At 44.0% G+C, this 20,664-nt stretch overlaps 1 protein-coding gene across 3 annotated transcripts; it reads left to right on the top strand.

The window, feature by feature from the left end:
* Window positions 1-1,900: 1,900 nt before the first annotated feature.
* On the top strand, window positions 1,901-20,364 carry LOC142652720 (biogenesis of lysosome-related organelles complex 1 subunit 4-like). Of its 3 annotated transcripts, none has more exons than XM_075828395.1 (5): window positions 1,902-2,136; window positions 5,273-5,344; window positions 8,579-8,680; window positions 16,809-16,949; window positions 19,567-20,364. In XM_075828395.1, exons 1-5 carry the CDS (start codon window positions 1,960-1,962, stop codon window positions 19,654-19,656), a joined length of 582 nt encoding a protein of 193 aa, XP_075684510.1. In that variant the 5' UTR covers window positions 1,902-1,959; the 3' UTR covers window positions 19,657-20,364. The 3 variants fall into 3 exon arrangements, with proteins under 3 accessions (XP_075684511.1, XP_075684510.1, XP_075684509.1); XM_075828394.1 differs by having other exon boundaries at window positions 1,902-2,199; XM_075828396.1 differs by lacking the exon at window positions 5,273-5,344 and having other exon boundaries at window positions 1,901-2,199.
* The last annotated feature ends 300 nt before the right edge of the window (window positions 20,365-20,664 follow it).

Here is a 20,664-nt window from a genome sequence, read left to right as displayed (position 1 = left end):
ATGACTCCCTGTAACTCAAGCATCCTCCTCCGACTTCTTGGCTCTCGGGGCTGTGCAGGCAGCGTGCACATGTCTGGCTGCTGAACGTGAGTGTATCTGGCTTTCCACTCCTCCTCTGGTGCCAATCTTCCACGTGATCTAGTCCTAATGCTGCTACGTCCCGAGGGCTGGGCATCCTGGCAAAGGAGAAGTACCCAATTCAAATAGAAAATAACCTGACTGCGCACTCAGTTTTATTATGCAAAAATACCGGCACTTGCTATTGCTAATGAAAATATTTTACTTTTACCAACCTCCTAGTATAAATACCGGCTGTAGTTTGCCTGCCTTGTGGCAACCATGGGGCCTGTTCACATCAGCGTCAGTGTTCTGTCAGAGCTTTCCGGAGGAGGAACCCATCAACGGAAAGGCAAACGGAAACCATAGCTTCCGTTTGCATTACCATTGATTTGTTTCCGTTTCTCGCCGTTTCGTAAGGCTTCCATTTTTGTGGCTGAAACAATAGTGCAGTCGACTACAGTGTTGATTCCACTAAAAAAATGGAAACCATTAGCCACGGAAGCATTACCATTGAAACGGAAGCTATGGTTTCCGTTGGGTTCCTGCGATGAAAATGTCTGACGGAATCCATCAACGGAACTCTAAGGCCCCGTTCACATCACATTAGGGGCTTCTGGCGGAGGTATACGTCGGGAAGACCCCCGATGTATACCTCAGACAAAAGACCCAAATGTATCCCACTGTCTGGCATACAGTGAGATATGTTGCCTGTGGACTGTCCCTGGCAAAACTCCTCAAGTCACTGTTTATTTATGAAACGTGACAGCAGGAGGAGTGCCGGAGTCAGGGCTGGTGTCAGTACCCGGCGAACCCGGGCAAGTGCCGGGGCCCACTTGGCCGCCGGGTGCTGTCGCTGCCCATATATGGACAGTGATGTCCGGAGGAGTCCCCGGCAGAGCGCTAGCGGCTCTGCTCTGGGACTCCGTCTCTGGGGAAGCCCCTGACATCACTGTCCATATATGAACAGTGATGTCAGGAGCAGAGCAGTGTCCCAGGCAAAGTGCTCGTAGCACTCTGCCCGGGACTTTGGCTCTGGGGTTACCCCATACACCACTAGCCGTATATAGACAGTGACGTCAGGGGTTTCTCCTGAAGCAGAATCCCCAGACAGAGCATCGGCAATACACTGGCTGGGGATTCCACTCCGAGGGAACCCCAAATCGCTACCTACAGGTAGGGGGGCTGTTTCGCACTATCTACAGAGGGCACTAAATTTATAGGGGTACAAACTGGGTGCCTAATTTCTATATGGGGGCATAAACAGGGCCCAACGTCTGTATGGGGGGCACAAAGTGATGTTTTCTGCCATTTTACTGCCGTCGTGAGTTCTCCTGCAAAGGGGCCTACATAAACCTGGAGCTGGCCCTGGCCGGAGTCCTCTGTATTTCTTTAAAAAAAAAGGTATACCGACGTACACCAGCCCGGCGGAGGCCAAAAGGACACTCTTTTGGTCTCTGTCGGGATAGTGGAGCCCTATGGACACATTTACCTTGTACGTCGGGAGCTTTCGGGAGCAATGTGAATGGGGCCTAACACTGATGTGAACACACCCTTACCCTACACATGGCTCATCTCCAGGAGCTGACAGTGAGGTATATCACACACAGTTTTCTATACTTCATGTGACAGCCAGCATTGTCTGCTGTTTGGTCTAAACATTCGTATAATGGGACTCGGGAACCTTTCAAGTAGTTACGTCTTGTTAATTACAACGTCAAAAATACTGAGGTAGACCAGAAAGTACTTCACAGTATGGTCACACGATCAACAATCACGTGTTCTAGCCCTAGGCTGCGGTATAAACGCTCTTATACAAGATTGACCTAACTCGGCGCCTGTAAGGGATATGTAGTCTATCGTGTCACGTGAGCAAGGCAGCGCGCTTGGTCTTCTGGTCGCATGGAGCTGGCGGCTGGTATGGGACAGTGGGAGCCGTTAGAAGAAGCGGGAGGTGGCGTTTCCCGCGGCAGTCCTGGGGACAGCGGTCATGTTTCCCAGAGTCACAGCGTCTGCAGTGGCGCCTCAGTGGGGCTTCTGAACGATGAGGAATTGGTCGCTTCACAGTCATGTGACGAAGTACTCAAGTCTACTACAGCTCAGCTGTCTACGTACCTCCTCCCTGCACAACAGAGCTCTGAGGTGAGGGCGTGGCTTAAGAATCATGTGACTGTCGGTCTGCCGCTTTCTATCTGTCACGTTGTGTGTACACTGCGCTGGATTTAGAAGAGATCGGATTGCGGTAGTTCATTGGGTTAGTGACAGGATGTGCTGCTGGCACTGACTAGTATCACTCCTTGGGGTCATTGTCACTATGCTGGATGCCTTTGTCATAATCCAACCTCCGCCTCCTGCCACTATTTGTGACATAAGAGCTTTGTATTAGAAAAAGCTACCAGGCAAAGTTACCCTGACTAGTTACAATGACTATTTCTCACATGGAAATAGGGGGCATGGGACATTGACTGTAAGGTCCAGCCCATGGATGTAGTCGAGGGCAGCATATGAGGCCCCCATAAACTATATGCTCCCTAAGCCCTTATTCACACTACAGGGTTTACCAGCCGGGTGACGGCCGTCACACGGCTGCAGTAGGAACAATAGACCCCTAATGGGGCTATTCACACGACTGATTTTTTGACGGCCCGGGAAACCTGGCCGTTAAAAAATGGGACATGCCCTATTTTCGGCCGTTTAACCGGCCGCCCGGCTCCCATAGAAGTCTATGGGGTCGGGTAATACACGGCCATTACCAGAATGTGTCCCGAGTGACGGCCGTGTCTTCCATCGCTCGTGCTCTCTCTCCTCCTCAGAGTGCATGTGAGGAGGAGGAGGGTCTTTTTTTGCTCCCTGTAGGAGTCGGAATCCCCAATCCCCGGCCGGGGATTGGGGATTCCGCTACAGGAGAAGTGAGTGACTACACTGTCCATATATGGACACAGCGACGTCACTCCTGAAGCGGAATCCCCGACTCTGTGGCCGGGAATTCCTCTCCAGGAGAAGTGAGTGACTTCTCCTCGAAGGGGGGGGGGGGGGTGCAACCTACAGGGGGCTGTGCGGCATTACATACAGGGAGCTGGGTGGCATTACATACAAGGGGCTGGGTGGCATTACCTGCAGAGAGCTGGGTGGCATTACCTACCAGGGGGGCTGTGGCATTCTCTAAAGAGGGAAGTGTGTGGCAACAAATTTAAATGAAATTCATCAGATTTTAAAACGGACAGGGAAAAAAACATGCAAAACGGGTCAAAATCGGCCGTTAAAAATGGCAACACAGCCCGGAACGGAATCGGAATGGATGCAAAATGACCGGGAAAAACAGCCGTTTTTATCGGCCGATACTCGGACCCTGTCGTGTGAATAAGGCCTAAGAAGCTCCGCTCAGGAGCTGCCAAGAGCACTATTCACACGACAGGGTCTGAGTGTTGGCCGATTTTGCGACCATTCATTTTCATTAAAAAATAATTTTGACTTTTTGAGATACAGCTGCTTTGTATCCTGTATACAGAGCAGATGTAACGTGCGCTGAAACCTGAATCGGTCAGGACCGTGGGATTGACGGGTTTAGCGTGAGCGTGTCCTGCGTGTCTGACACGCAGGATTGAGCTACTATCAATCACGTCAAGTTTATAACTTAGATGTGATCGATTACAGGTGGATCCAGCTGACACTGAACCTGTGAGAATCGCGGTTCTGACGGATACAGGATTCAGCGCTAGATACAGCTGCTTTGTATACAAGATACAAAGCAGCTGTATCTCAAAAAGTAAACGTTATTTTAAAAAAAATTAACTAATTAGAAAGTTACACCCTTAGGCTTCATGCACACGGCCATGCCTGTAATCAAAGTATGGGAGCGCGGCCCGTAAAATACGAAAAATAGGACATGCTCCATAATTCCCGGCACGGTTCTACGGCACGGACACCTATCTGTGGCGATACGGAAAGGTGTCGCGCCCAATGAACCGAATGGGTCCGTAATTGCGGACCGTATTACGGTCCACAATAACGGAGATTTTTTACGGTCATGTACTTGGGGCCTAATAGCCCTTTTTTATTTAAAAAAAAGAAATAAAAATAGCTTTCAACGGTGTACATAACCTTTTCACTAAGGTCATTAAGGTAACTAATGCCGCAGTGCCGACTTTTCATGGCACTGTGTCATAAGCCCGGTACGGGTGTCCCGTGTCATGTAAAAATCAGCCGGGCTCTTGCTCTATCGGGTAGGATCAGTGTTACCTACAATCCCACCCGGTTTCAGGGGGAGTGGGCCCCCTCTGTTACCCCAGCGGCAGCCCCGAGACGTGATCGCGGGGTGCCTATGGTAGCTGGTCTGCCTTCAATGTTTGGATACTAGGCTCGGCCAGAGCCTTATACCCTAAAATACAGATTTTGCATGTATTTGACCAGAATTAGATCCAGGAGAGCAGACCGATAAGGCCTTCCTTTATATATTTCTTCTGTTTAAGTTCCGTTCTAGGTTTTATCTTAAAAAATACATGCAAAATCTGCTGAAACTCTGTATACACTGCAATACAGAAGGATTGCGGTGTATTATAAAAGCGATCAAATGATCACATAGCAAAGTCCCATAGTGGGACTTAAATAAAATAGTTTAATGGGGTTTTCCACTTTCTGACAACTGATGACCTATCCACTGGAAAGGCCATCAGTATAAGATCGGTGCGTGTCTGACACCTGGACGCCGCACCGAGCCGCCACACCGGCTGTTTCCAGGTGCCGGACGATGTTGCCGGAAGCAGATGGCTCCGGTCAAAGAGTAGCGGCCGAGCTGCAGTGGTCGGAGCCACCTGCTTCCGACTCCAGCTATTGCCTCCCGTTACAATCATCCGGTCCGCGGAGGCAGCCGGAGTTGCGGATCGGTGTGGTGTCCGGATGTCGGACATGCACCAACCTTATACTGATGACCTATCCGGTGGATAGGTCATCAGTTTTCAAAAAGTGGAGAACCCCTTTAATAAATGAATGAATGAAAAGTCACAAAAAAAATATGAAAAACACACTTTTTCATCTTACAGAATAATTTATTATGGAAAAAGTAAAATAAAAAGCTACACTGAAAATCACAGTCTGATAACAATGGAAAGTAGCCCCCAACTGGAAAGCAAGGGCTAAGTAAGCAGCAAAAAGCACAAACTGCCCATCTCTACCTGGAGCCAGTCTCAAAGTGTCTAACCATGCTGTGTGTTTACAGATTGAGAATTTGGAAAAGAGCTTGGAAGATTTACTTGTAAGAGTTGATGAGTTTGTTGGGATGTTGGATATGGTAAGTCCAGACTCCGGAGCATGGGTTTAGAACGTATGAATTGTGTCAAATACCATACAAATGTATATATTGCTGTGGGGATTTCACACCTTCCCACGACTTGGGGATTACCCTGCAGCAACGGCTCATATATTTACAAAAATCTAATCCGTAGAGAAAGCATAGAATATGTGATAGCCGATATTTAAAGGAGTTTTCCCAACACAGACATTGATGGTATATTGATAAAATATGTGATCAATGTTTGATCAGTGGGAGTGTGACTGCTGGCATAGCAATATTCAGTCTATCAGGCAAAGTTTTTCAAGTGAATACAATTGCAAACAGTTCAAGGGTAACTAAACTTTTTAAAAACTTTTGACATGTCATAATAACATGTCAGAAGTTTTGGTGTGGGGGGGGGGTCGAGCACTGACACCCCACAATGAAGCGGCAGAAACGCTCGCGTGAACGCTGTGCTGCTTAGTTTCTCATCGGCTTTTCACGGAATGCCGAGCGAGCGGTGTACGACTTATAAACTTTCTATTGAGCCCGTACACTGCTAGTCTTCCCGAGAAAAGACATTCAGAATCAAAGCAGCACAGCGCTAGCCCGAACGCTTCTGCCGCTGCATTTTACCGATCATGGGGGTCTCAGTGCTCAAACCTCACCGATCAAAACTTTGGACATGTCACTATGACATGTTAAAAGTTTACTTATCCTTTTAGATTTTTCTTGGGAAACAAATGTATGCCAAAACATGGTGTAAAAGGGACCAAAGTTATACCCTCAAAATACTGCGAAGTTTGACTTTGGCGCTTCTCAATACAGCTTCCTTTAGTGGCAATGGAGGCCAGTTGGAAGTGACCAAAAAATGATCCCTCAGACTTGATTCCTGTCGCTAGCATGTGCCATCACTTTCTGTACCCCACCGATCCTGAAAGTGAAGGTGCTGCAGCGCTGAGGACACTTCACATTTTTTGAATGGGGCTGTGCTGCAGTTCTCTGATCAGCTGTTGGCCAGTAGCGCACATGTGCTGGGAAAAAACTTTGAAGGAGGTTAAAGGGGTTGTCCCGGTTAGGATCTGTTTTTTTTTATACTGATGACCTATCCACAGGATAAGTCATCAGTGTATGATCGGTGGGGATCCGACACCCGGACCCGGCACCGATCAGCTGTTCTGGTTGTCTCCGGGTGCTGGAAGCAGAAGGCTCCGACCACTGTATAGTGGCCGTGTGGTAGTACTGCAGCTCTGCTCCTATTCAAGTACTAGGGGCAGAGCTGCAGTAACCCAGCACAGCCGCTAAACTGTGCTGCGGCCCCTTCATTCTCAGGATCGTGGGGGTCTTGGCCGTTGGACCCTCATCGACCAGAAAGCGATATGCCATCACTCTCTGTGACGGTGAAACCTCTTTTCCGCTATTTTGGTTGTTGTTGCCTTTTAATTTTCTCCGGCATTAATATTTTGTAATATTTGTAGATATCACAGAGGGTATGTTCACACGACCTGTTTTCGGGCCTTAACTCCTTAACGCCGAAGGACGGATATATCCGTCCTCAGCAGCTGCTAGTTCGCGCAGGAGGACGGATATATCCGTCCTGTGATGGCGCGGGTACTGAGACTGTACCCACGCGATCAGCGGCAGGAGCACGGCTGTTATACACAGCCTGGCTCCTGCTGCAACTGCCGGAATCGAAGCGCGCGCCGATTCCGGCAGTTTAACCCATTAAATGCCGCTGTCAATAGTGACAGCGGCATTTAATGTGTTTGACAGAGGGGGGAGCTCCCTCTGTCACCCGATCGGCGCCCCCGCAAACAAATCGCGGGTCGCCGTCGGGTTTCCATGACAGCCGGGGGTCTAACAAAGACCCCCAGGTCTGCCTTCAGCATCTGCCTGTTAGGTGATGCCGGAGGCATGACCTAACAGGTTGCCTGTCAGTTTTACACTGACAGGCAATAATGCTTTGGTATACGAAGTATACCAAAGCATTATATATGCGATCGGCACATTGCATAGTGAAGTCCCCTGGTGGGACTAAAAAAAAAAATGTAAAACAGTTAAATAAAGTTTGTGAAAAAAATAAATAAATAATTACAGTCAAAGTCAAATAAAACTACTTTTTTGGCCCAAAAAGTGGTTTTATTTAGTAAAACGGTCAAAACAAATCACACATACAAATATATGGTATCCCCGCGTTCGTAACAACTTGACCAATAAAATGAACATATTAATTAAACCGCCGGATGAACGGCGTCCAAAGAAAACGCAAAAAACAACGTCAAAATTCTCTCTTTTCTCCCATTCCCCCCATAAAAAATTAACTTTTATTTTATCTATAAGTCCTATGTACCCCAAAATAGTACTAATAAAAACTACACATTGTCCCGCAAAAATCAAGCCCACGTACGGCCACATCGACGGAAAAATAAAAACGTTACGCCTCTTGGAATGCGGCGATGCAAAAACAAGTAATTTTTTTCTAGAAGGGTTTTTATTGTGCAAACGTAGAAAAAACATATAAAACCTTTACATATTTGGTATCCCCGTAATCGTGCCGACCCATAGAATAAAGTTAACATGTTATTTACGCTGCATAGTAAACGGCGTAAATTTATAACGTGAAAATTAATGCTGGAGTAGCTGCTTATTTTCAATTCTCTCCTAAAATAAAGTTAATAAAAGTTAATCAATGTATTATAAGCATCTAAAAATGGTACAATTACAAAATACAACTCGTCCCGCAAAAAACAAGCCCTTATACGGCTATGTCGACGGAATAAAAAAAGAGTTACGACTCTTGGAATGCGACCGTGAAAAAACAAAAAATAATCCTTGGTCATTAACGTGCAAAATGGCCCGGTCATTAAGGGGTTAAACACCTCGAAAAATGGCTGAAAATACAAACGCTGAACGCCTCCAAACATCTGGCCATTGATTTCAAAGGGAAAAACGGCGTTCCGTTCCCACGGGGCGTTTTTTACGCGCCCCTTTTTTAAAAACGGCCACGTAAAAAAGAGCCTCGTAAAAATCAGTGCATGTCACTTCTTGAGCCGTTTTTAGAGCCGCTTTTCATTTATTCAGTAACGCCCAGAAAAAACGCAAGTTGCTTAAAAAACGGCTAAAAATCAGAGGCTGTTTTCCCTTGAAAACAGCTCCGTATTTTCCGCCGGTTTTTGTTAAGCGTGTGAACATAGCCTTACGTTTGACTGCTACATTTACCACTGATTCATAAAGTATTGTTTTCTTTTCCAGATTAGAAATGATACTTCTCAAGTAGTTAATGAAAAGGTGCCTCAGATTTATACTAAAGCTGCCGAAATGAGAAAACTGTACCAGAAAATTGACTTGCTTGAGGTATGAACTTGGTGCTTGATAAATGCTGAATGGATTTTGTCAGTACGTACTTCATCGCTTCTACCATCACTGATCGATCGTATTTGTCTTGTTTTTCATTCATGAGTCATGTGACTCAAAATCTTACAGAACACGGCATATGCTTTGTCACTGTCTCTTGTGCGGTAAAGTGCCAGTGTCACGAGACGGTAAAACTTTACACACAGTCCTATATTAGACCGTTCTATCAGCGTCACTGATTGGAGAGCCGATCTCTGGTTGTAACTGCTCCTCAGATCAGATCTACCTGCAATAAGTGTGCAGTTCTTTTTGTTGTAAATAAATGACTTATCACATAGATAAATGTGTTGCATTACACAGGACTATGTAACCCTGCTCCTTACTTACAAAAGAAAATGAATTTACACGCTTCAGAATTCCTGTCGATTTTCAGTGCCGATTCCGCTCAGAAAATCTGCAGCAATTTACAGTACAATATATGTGGATGGAGTTTTAAAAATCCCATCCACATGCATCGGGGAAAAACAGTGCAAAATTGGCGGGATGCTGCAGATTTTCACACCAGTTTTCACTCTTTGCAACACATAGGGTAATATCTGCACCAAAATCTGTTTCCGGATTTCGTTGCAGATCTGATTTGACATACACAATGAAAAAAGTCTGCAGTGTGTTTACTCTAATACGGTAGTTTATTCAGAAATATGGTACAACAATTTTGGCTTATTTGCAATGTTTTATTGAGTGCAGTTCCTGGAGGAGAGGTGGCGGCAGATGCGCGATCACTTTCTATTAGGGTGCCGTCACATGCGGCAGATTTTGTTTTAGAAATTTTCTGCAAATGAATATTTGTTCCAATTATCTGAATTGAACCGGATTCATGCACCTGCTGCACATTCAGATGTGAACTGATTTTCAGTTGTAGAAAATTTCTACGACAAAATCTGCCACGTGTGACTTCACTTTTCGGGTAAGGACACATAGGGCAGATACGCTGCGTAAAAAATCTATCCCGGAACCCGCAGGGAATTCCACCCCTGAAAAACTGCACCAAATTGTGGTGCAGACTTTTGGGCGTAATCTCTGTTGTAGAAACAGTGCTAGAAAAAAAAAAAAGAATACTTACCCCCGGGCGTTGTCATAGCGTCGCGTCCCTCCTGTTTTTCGTGCCGTCTGGCATGATGCTGCAATCCGTGTGACCTTTGCAGCCTGTGATTGGCTGCAGCAGTCACATGGGAGGAACGCATCGCTATGACAACGCCCGGGGTAAGTATTATCTTTTTTTTATTCATTTTAAACCAAAAAAAGGGTATTTTTTTTCCTTCTGATAAGCGTTTTTAGCGGCGGGATCACAGCTTTTCCACCGCAAAAATGGCAATATTATGTATGCCCCCATTGAATTCAATAAGGAAAACCCCCAAAAGAAAACCAGCGATTCCGCAGCATAATTTGGCATGCTGAACAGTTTCTCTGTGGTTTTTTCGCAGTGTGTGGATAAGATTTGTTGAGATCTCATCCACTCTGTTGCTACTGTGATATGCTGCAAATTTTCCGTAATAAAATTTGTTGCAGAAAATCCGCAATGTTTACGCTTTGTGTGTCCTTACCCTAACTGTTCCCGCTATCTGCCATTTCCATTCTCAGGATTAATTAGGGTCACCGCAGCGGGACCCTCACTTATCAGATATGTGAGGCCATCTCTATTACATTATTTAACTGATTCCCGACCGCCGGCTGTGTATAAATGTCCGGCGGTCGGGGTCCTTAACCCCTTCCCGCACCTTGGCGTAACTGTACGTCCAGATAAGCAGTAACTTCGCGCACCTGGGCGTGCAGTTACGTCCGCGCTTTAAAAGTTAACCGCCGCGCGGCGCTACACCGCAGCGGCGGTTAACTGTGCAGGGTGTCAGCCCTGCTCTCCCCGTTGCCGATCAGCGGCCTGTCGCCGCTGAAATCGGCAATTAACCCGATGCGGTGGTCGATTGCGATCACCACATCGAAGAGGTTTACAGTGGATCGGCAGCCCCCCACATGTATTTGCGGGGGCTGGCGATCCTTATCATGGCAACCAGAGGCCAGACAATGACCTCCGGGTTGCCATGTACGGAAGCCTCGGAGGATCAGCCTCCGGCCGTTCCTCCTCTGCTTCATGTCAGTGTGACAGTTACGTCACAATGACAGTTAGAACACATTACACTACGTGTGTAGTGTAATGTGTTCCAGCAGCGATCAGAGCTGCCAGTCTAAGTGTCCCCTAGTGGGACAAGTAAAAAAAGTTAAAAAAAGATAATAAAATTTTTTTGAAAAAGTGTAAAAATCAAAGTTAGAAGTGACATAGACAAAGAATGCTTTTTTTCCTATAATAAGACTTTTATTATAGGAAAAAAATTAACACGTTAAAAAAAGTACACATATTTGGTATTGCCGCGTTCGTAACGACCCCAACTATAAAACTGTCATATTATTTTTCCCGCACGGTGAACACCGCGAAAAAAATAAACGAAAAACAGTGCCCGAATCACAATTTTTTGGTTACCAACCCTCCCAAAATATACAATAAAAAGTGATCAAAAAGTCGCATGTACGCCAAAATGGTACCAATACAAACTACATCCCGTCCCGCAAAAAACAAGCCCTTACACCGCTTTTTTGACTGAAAAATAAAAACGTTATGGCTCTAAGAATATGGTGACACAAAAATTTTTTTATTTTATAAATAAGTGATTTTATTGCACAAACGCTGCAAAACATAAAAAAATTATATACATCTGGTATCGCCGTAATCTTATCGACCCGCAGAATAAAGTATAATGGTCATTTATAGCCCAGGGTGAAGGCCATAAAAAAAACAATGTCAGAATTGATGGTTTTTGGTCACCTTGCTTGCCAAAAAATGGAATAAAACGTGATCCAAAAAATTTCTGGGACCCCAAAATGGTACCAATGAAAACCTACAGATTGTCCCGCAAAGAATAAACCCTCACACGGCTTCGGTGGAGAAAAAATAAAACAGTTCTGGCTCTCAGAATATGGCGCTGCAAAATGTGCAGAGTGTTCCAAAAGCAGATAAGATCGGGCGCCATTTATCAGTGCGACACCGGCCACACCTCTGCGGATTATTATTTATTTACTGCATTATTATACCCTCTTATTATGCCCTGATGTACCCCGCACAGCTTATATATGCCCCCACATTATAAACTGAAACACCAGTAAAACCCCAAACAGAACAACTACCAAGCAAACTCTGTGCCCCAAAAGCCAAATGACGTCCCTCCCTTCTGAGCCCTGCAGCGTGCCTAAACACCAATTTACGTCCACAGATATGGCATCGCCATACCCGGGAGAACCCGGTTAATATTTTGAGTTATTTGTCTTCAGTGGCACAAACTGGGCATAACATATAGTGCACTAAAATGGCATATGAGTGGAAAATTTTAATTTTCACTCCGCACCATGCGCTGCGCATTAACCCCTGCGCGCACCATGACATAGCATGTCGTAGTGTGGGGGGTGATGTATGGAGCGTCTCACGTAAAAAATAAAGAATTTAGAACGGCAAAATCGCTGTTTTTTTGGTCACCTTGGCTCTACCTAAAAATGTAATAAAAAGTGCTCAAAAAGTTGTATGTACCAAAAAGTTGCACCAATAAAAACGACCGCTCGTCCCTCAATAAATAAGCCCTTATACCGCTCTATTGACTGAAAAATAAAAAAAGTTGTGGCTCTTGGAACGCGGGGAGGAAAAAACTAAGAAGGAAAAGAAAAAAATGGATCAGTCCAGAAAGGGTTAATTACTTTCTAATGAAAAACCATTTATGCCCACACGTGGGGTATTGCCGTACTCGGGAGAAATTGCTTTACAAATGTTGGGCAGCTTTTTCCCCCTTTATCCTTTGTGAAATTGAAAAAAATGCAACATTTTAGTGGAAGAAATGTCGATATTCATTTTCACGGCCTAATTCTAATAAATTCTGCAAAAGACTTGTGGGGTCTAAATGCCCACTATATCCCTAGATAGATTCTTTAAGTGGTGTAATTTCCACTTTTGGGGGGTTTCCCCTGTTTTGGCCTCTCAGGGGCTTTGCAAATGCGACATGGCACCCAAAAACCATTTCAGCTAAATTTGAGCTCCAAAAGCCAAATAGCGCTCCTTCCCTTCTAAGCCTTGCTGTGGGTCCAAACAGCAGTTTATTACCACATATGGGGTATTTCCGTAATCGGGAGAAATTGTTTTACAAATGTTGGGGTGCTTTTTCTCCTTTATTCCTTGTAAAAATTAAAAATGGCTACCTTTTTTCAGAAAAAAAGTCGATTTTTACCTTTACAGAATAATTCCAATGAATTCAGCAAAACAACCGTGGGGTCAAAATGCTAACTTTACCCCTAGAAAAATTCCTTGAGGGGTGTAGTTTCCAAAATGGGGTCACTTTCCGGGGGTTTCCACTATTTTGTTCCCTCCAGTGCATTTCAAACGCGACATGGCACTGAAAACCATTCCAGCAAAATCAGAATTTCAAAATCCAAATGGTCCTCCTGCTGTGGGTCCAAACAGCAGTTTATTACCACATATGGGGTATTGCTATAATCAGGAGAAATTGCTTTACATATGTTGGGGTGTTTTTTCTCTTTTATACCTTGAAAAAATTACAAATTTCTACGTTTTTTCAGAAAAAAGTAGATTTTCATCTTCACAAACTAATTCAAATAAATTTAGCAAAAAAACTGTGGGTTCAAAATGCTAACTATACCCATAGATAAATTCCCTGAGGGGTGTAGTTTCCAAAATGAGGTCACTTTTGGGGGTCTTTATTGTTTTGGCCCCACAAGACCTCTTCAAACCTGACATGGTACCTAAAATATATGCTAAAAAAAGAAGGCCCCAAAATCCACTAGGTGCTCTTTTGCTTCTGAGGCCGGTGTTTCAGTCCATGACCGAACTAGGGCCACATGTGGGGTATTTCTAAAAACTGCAGAATCTGGGCAATAAATAATAAGTTAAATTTTTTGGGAAAAACCTTCTGTGGTATAGAAAAAAATGTATTACAAATGAATTTTGTATAAAAAAAATGAAATTTGTAACTTTCACCTCTACTTTGCTTTAATTCCTGTGAAACGCCTAAAGGGTTAATACACTTTCTGAATGCTGTTTTGAATACTTTGAGGGGTGCAGTTTTCAAAATGGGGTGATTTATGGGGACTTTCTAATATATAAGACTCTCAAAGCGACTTCAGAACTGAACTTGTCCTTGTAAAAATCGCCTTTTGAAATTTTCTTGAAAATATGAGAAATCGCTGCTAAAGTTCTAAGCCTTGTAACGTCATAGAAAAATAAAATAATGTTCAAAAAACAATGCCAAACTAAAGTAGACATGTGGGGGATGGTAACTAGTAACTATTTTGTGTGGTATTACTATCGGTTTTACAAGCAGATACATTTAAATTTAGAAAAATGCTAATTTTTGCAATTTTTGGCTAAATTTTGGTGTTTTTCACAATTAAATACTGAATCTATCGGGCAAATTTTGCCAGTGACATAAAGTCCAATGTGTCACGAGAAAACAATCTCAGAATCGCTTGGATAGGTAAAAGCATTCCGGAGTTATTACCACATAAAGTGACACATGTCAGATTTAAAAAATCGGCTTCGTCCCGAAGGCCAAAACAGGCTCAGTCCTGAAGGGGTTAAAATCCGAGCCATTGACTATTTACGGTACGGGTTTCAGCTTTCTGCCCGAGCGATCGAGCAGCTGAATGTCGGGTCTCCGGCAGTCAGTGACTACTGGGGACCCTGAGGAGCTTTCGCTGCTTCTATCTTCTCTGATCTCTTCTACACAGCGCTCAATGAGCGCTGTGTAAATGAATAGAGGCATAGGCTATTGGTCCCGGTGATCATGTGACTGGTCACATGATCGCCGGGTGCTGTTAGTGGCAGGCTGCTGCTGGGTCTAACTAGACCCAGCACAGCCCTTTGACAATAGTCACTATAAGAGGGCTGATTTCCCCAGTTAGGCTGGATTCACACGAGCATGTTCGGTCCTTAAAGGACGGAACACATTTCGGCCGCAAGTCCCGGACCGAACACACTGCAGGGAGCCGGGCTCCTAGCATCATAGTTATGTATGATGCTAGGAGTCCCTGCCTCGCTGCCGGACAACTGTCCCGTACTGTAATCATGTTTTCAGTACAGGACAGTAGTTCCATGAGAGGCAGGGACTCCTAGCGTCGTACATAACTATGATGCTAGGAGCCCGGCTCCCTGCAGGTGTTCGGTCCGGGACTTGCGGCCGAAATGCGTTCCGTCCTTTAAGGACCGAACATGCTCGTGTGAATCCAGCCTAACTGGGGAAATCAGCCCTCTTAGGGTATTTTCACACGAGGGCGTCCGTAACGGCTGAAATTACGGGGATGTTTCAGCCTGAAAACATCCCCGTAATTTCAGCCTTACCGGCATGTGCAGGCGCTTGAACGCCGCGTCCATTACGGACGTAATTGGCGCTGCTATTCATTGAGGTCACTTCTTTGACGCGGGCGTCTATTTACGCGCCGTCATTTGACAGCGGCGCGTAAATTACGCCTCGTGTGAGCAGACAAACGTCTGCCCATTGCTTTCAATGGGCAGATGTTTGTCAACGCTATTGAGGCGCTATTTTCAGACGTAATTCGGGGCAAAAACGCCCGAATTACGTCCGTAAATAGGCCGTGTGAACATACCCTTATAGTGAATCCAGCCTTACAGTGGAAAAACATGGTGTAAAAGAAGAAAAAGTAAAGTCACACAAAGACCTTTTCTGACCTTTGAGGGACAGACCATAATAATAAAAAAAAATAAAACTAAAATGAAGTGCAAAAAAAAAGAATAATAAATACACACAAAATATCAACCCAAAAAAAAAAAATGTCCCCGCCAATCATTGTCGTAACGCTAGTCCTGACCCAATTACCCTAAAATAGACTTGTAATATATCAAAATTTCCGGTAGACCATGACTATCACAAATATAAGGTCTATTTTAGGGTAAAACTACATTATTACCAGAAAAAAATAGCTAAAAAGTAAAGCCGCATATTTTTTACTATAATTTTCAAACTTTAAGCCTAGAAATTCTGAAATGGCAAATAGAATGTGTATGCAATTTTTTTTTTAAATCATTTTTAAAGATCACGTCGCTAGCCCAAACAAAAAAAAAGTTATGGCCGTTTTAACTAACGCGTGCTAAAGCTGGGTTAACGCTGAGTTTTTTGCAGGAGGAAAATCTGCCTCAAAATTCCAAACAGAATTTTGAGGCAGATTTTCCTCTGCCTGCACGCCGATTTTCGCAACGTTTTTCGCCCACGGCCATTGAGCTCCGAGGGTATAAAACACCTCAAAATACGCTTTCTCTGCCTCCCATTGATGTCAATGGGAGGTCAGAGGCGTAAACACCCGAAGATAGAGCATGTCCCTACTTTTCGCTCGCGGGAAAAAAAACGCCTCCGTCTCCCATTGAAATCAAGAGAGGCATTTTCGTCCGTCTTTTGGCGCGTTTTCTGACGCGGTTTCTGCGTCAAAAAACTTGTCAAAAGACTGTGAACTCCCCCTAAAAATGCCTAAACGGTGTCTGGTCCTGAAGGATCAAAATAGCCCGGTCCTGAACCAGTTAAAGAATCAGATTTGCATCGTATATCTGGACACAATAGGGCAGATTTACTAATTCCATCTAAGATTTAGACCGCGCAAACTGTCGGAAGATTTGCCAAATCCATCACAGTGGCGCATGCTGGAGAATAAATTTGGCGTATCTAGTTAGACGTTTCTTTTTTTCTTCCTTATACCACCTCTTGGTTGGCTTAGTTTGCGACCGTTTTGTTTTTGCCAAATTTTGATGTACTTTGGCGCATTTTTAGCCCCCTTTTTGAGAAACTGTTCAAAAGTGTCTAGAGAGGCACAAACATCTATTCTTGTTGGCACTTTTGCTTTAAAAATAGGGTTAAAACTTGATGCAGCATTATGAGCCAGAAATGCCCCACATTTCGGCGCATTTTACGATAAGGTATTGGCGCAATCACATTAGTAAATCTGGCCCGTTGTTTTCATGATTTCACAGTAATTTGCATGGTAATATTGTGCTGTTGTATTCATTTTTAAACAGGCCTTTGTGAAAAGGGTTGGCAGTAACGTGGCACAGATGGAGGAGCAGGTTACACAGGCTGAAACCAACCTTGGGACGTTTCCTAATCCACTCAAGAAAATATTCCAAAACATCAGCTCTTCCCCTCTCTTTTCTCCTTCTGTGAGTATCTGTTAACATGACGTGATGGGATTTTTAAGCTACAAAAATACCTTAAGCCGCTCGCACACACGGGAGGGAATTTATGAAGCACTCGGGGCTTAATGGGATTGGATGTGGCCACCCGCGGACCGACAAATTCACTATAATTGACACCATAAACTGGCGGAAGTTAAAGCAGAAATTGACTCTTTCGCATGCACCTCTTAATAATTTAGGCACATTTTACTCCAGCGCTCTTTATATTAAGACTGGCGTATAAAAACGTCACTTTTACTCAATAAATTGCCCCCACTATGTAGAAGGGGCAGCAGTCTGTTCCCTGACAGCTGTGATTTTGGGCGGGAAGAAGGATGTTGTATAGAACATTCCCGATCCCTTGTCACCAGGGAAGATAAGGCATTGCCAGAGTTGTCTACTAAAATAAATATGCATGCCCACAGAATCTGAGTGTGCAATTTCATGAAGGAGTTTGGTATAACAATTCTTGGTCAGTTGTTCAGCCATTTTGTACATGGCTTTGTGTAAGTTTACTGTCTGCGTTTTAAAAGCACAATGCAAATCTTGAATGAGTGCGCCCAAAAAGGCTTTTTGTATGAGGTCTGTGCACCCCCTACCTCCCTCCTACCACTGTTTATCTGGAGAGTTCCTGCAATGTAGTCTAGACTTACTACATAACATACAGTCTGAGTAGTGACAGTGACTCACATTGGGGCTCTTGTAGACTTGCATGGAAAGAGAGACTAACTTTCGGTCCACACAGCAGACATTGTAGGATTCAGACAGTGAGAGTGAAGGGTCACGTGATCTATCGGCACAACAGAGAGAATGACTTTACAATAAAACCACCGGTGAGGGAATTTCTTCCATTACCTTACACCTAACCTAGTTTACAAAAAATATTTTTTTAAAGAAGCACCCCAGCAATTATTTTTTTTACCTACATACTGCAGCATAGGCTATTATTAAATAATACTGTAACGGTTCTTGTGTATGCCTGTTTTAGTTAATGTGCCATATATGGGTTGTCTGACATCTTAGTTCCCTCTTCCCCTCTGGTATGGTTCCCCTAATGCAGCCAGGGGTCAAAGACAGGGGGCGGAGTCTCATCACACTTCACTTGCTCTGCTATAAATCCTATCTCAGTGCAGCAAGAGATAGATAGATCAGTGACATAGAACATCTGTCCTCACACTGCAGTCTGTTTTTATGTGATGCAGCTTCAACCTGTCTCCTTTGCATTCTGCTTGTGATATATTTCTCCCTGTCAGTTTTTACATAGTAGGCAGTGAGGAGTGGCATCTCATAGAAATACATTAAACTCTCTGCACACAGCACTCACAGATCGTATAGACAGGCAGTGTGTGTCAGCGGAGTTGTATGATTCTGCAGCTAATCATTGTATGGACTTGCCTATTATATCACTGCACTCCTGCTCTCTTAGATAGAGAAGATATAATATCTTCAGCAGCACAATATGCATGGGACATACAGAGAAACAGGGAGGGTAGAGCTGGGTGTGGTGGAGAGGAGTCTCAGAGCTGCCAGGAGTTATCTGATCCCGGCCGTTGCAGCGAGGTGTCGGCTGTCAGCCGACATCCACGGAGTATGGAGCTGGCTAAGGCCTTATTCAGACGAGCGTATCCGTTTTGCATCCGCAAAAAATGGACCGTACTTAATGCATTTCAGTTCCATGTTCCATTAGTGTTTGTTTCGTGTGGAATCCGTTTTTAATGTCCGTGTTGGGCCTTATTCAAACTAATGATGTATACGTCTGTGTGCTGTCCCAATTCAACGGTGCTAGTCAGACGTCCGTGATTTTTCTCGCAGCGTGTTTCCGTTGCGTGAAACTCACTGCATGTCCTATTCTGGTCGGTTTTTGGGGGCCACGTCGCCCATTGAAGTCTATGGGTGCGTTGAAGACACGGACAGCACACGGTTGTCACCCATGTGCTGTCCGTGTTTCACGCAACAGTTGTTAAAGAAATGTTGAGAATGTAAATAAATTAAATAATGTACACCAACACTGACATTAAAAACCAATGACACACGGAATAAACACTGATTGCACACAGAACTGAAATGTGTTAAATACGGTCCGTTTTTTGCAGATGCAAAACGGTCACGCTCGTCTAAATAGGGAATTGTGTAAATGTTTTACATTTTTTTTTCTCAACATTTCTTTAGCAACTGTTGCGTGAAACACGGACAGCACAGGTATCACGTCTGTGTGCTGTCCCTGATTCTCACGCACCCATGGACCTCAATGGGCGACGTGGTCCGCAAAAACGGACCAGAATAGGACATGCAGTGCATTTCACGCAATAGAAACACGCTGCCTGAAAAACCAGACGTCTGAATAGCCCCATTGAATTGCATAGGTCCGTGTTCTGTCCGTTTTTTTTAACGGACAGCACACGGAGGTATAGAATGTTTTCTGAATAAGGTCTAAGCCAGTGAGCCCGCACCATATTTATCCTTGGTCACTATCACGTACAGTTACGTGAAATGTCGCCAAGGGGTTAAAGGCCTTTTTTTTTCCTGATAGGTCACCTTTTAAGGATTTTATTTTAAGGTTTGTTCAAATTTTGTTACATTTTTTTTTTTTTTACCAATACAGAAAGTAACATCTTCTCCGAGAGCACAGCCAAGAAGATACGAGCCTCCCACACTGTTCAAAACTGAAGACTACTTCCCGAGCAGCAGCTGAGCCTCAGAAGACGGGAACTGTGCTAGCTCATATGCAGGGCATGGCCACAGACAATACAGCATTGCACTTTTTACAGCACAGACTGATCACTGTTAGGCTTCCTTCACACACACTTTTTGTGACTCTTTTTGGCCAAAGAGAAAACGCATCTACAAGAAAACCTTTTTTTTTTTCTTCAGTAAAATAGTTTTTTGACTGCTGTTTTTTTGCTAATATTGTGTTTTTACTACCGGAGTTTTTTTTTTTTTTAGGTGGCGTTTTTCACATTGCATCAAATGATCTTTTAATGACATGATTTACAAAGATTCTTTTCAACACGATATGTTCTGGAAAAAACACCATGAAAAAAAGCCCCACACGTTCAAGTATTTTTGTGGAGAGGCAAAAAATAAAACCTATGGAGATTTGTGATAGATTAACTCCACTAAAGGATTAAAAAAATACCAAAGCCAGGCTTGCGAGCGATTTTGAAAAAACGGCACTAAGCTAAAAAACTAAAAACAGACTAAAAAAACGTCTGGCCACAGCATTTTTTTGCCGCAAAAAGTCAGGAAAAATGTGGTGTTTTTTCCCCAAAAAAATGCTGGATGTGAAGGTACCCGAACACACTATAATCTAGTCTTCCTGATAGAAGTTATTTCAAAATATATCTTTTGTATATACTGTAATACCAGTCTTCCATAGAAAATAAATCCGTATTAGTATTAATCATTGTCCTGCAGATTATCCCATTTCCTCTCGCTCCCCTTTGTAATGTATGAAAACCGGATTATTTTATATATAACTCGGCTTCTGACATTGGAGGTAGTTTTGAAACAGTTTTTTTTTTTTTTTAGTAAAGCTGGATGTGCCTATAACAAGGCAACGCTGCAATAGGAATTAACATTACACTGCACCCATTGACATGAATTAGTTGTTCGTGTAATTTGCGGCTGAACTGGGTCCTCAGAGAGAGAGCGCGAACAGCGGCTCTTCATTCCGGCTAGTGGGAGGGGCAGATGATCAAGC

This window comes from Rhinoderma darwinii, chromosome 5 (genome assembly GCF_050947455.1).
Source record: "Rhinoderma darwinii isolate aRhiDar2 chromosome 5, aRhiDar2.hap1, whole genome shotgun sequence".
In the NCBI taxonomy this organism is placed as follows: Eukaryota; Metazoa; Chordata; class Amphibia; order Anura; family Rhinodermatidae; genus Rhinoderma; species Rhinoderma darwinii.
Note: the sequence above shows the minus strand (reverse complement) of the source record. Positions and strands in the feature narration are given on the sequence as shown.

Coding starts and splice junctions, on each gene's coding strand:
- LOC142652720 (XM_075828394.1), top strand. CDS start 1,960: ATGGAGCTGGCGGCTGGTATGGGACAGTGGGAGCCGTTAGAAGAAGCG. Junction 5,345..8,578: donor TTGTTGGGATGTTGGATATG/GTAAGTCCAGAC, acceptor TTTCTTTTCCAG/ATTAGAAATGATACTTCTCA. Junction 8,681..16,808: donor AGAAAATTGACTTGCTTGAG/GTATGAACTTGG, acceptor ATTTTTAAACAG/GCCTTTGTGAAAAGGGTTGG.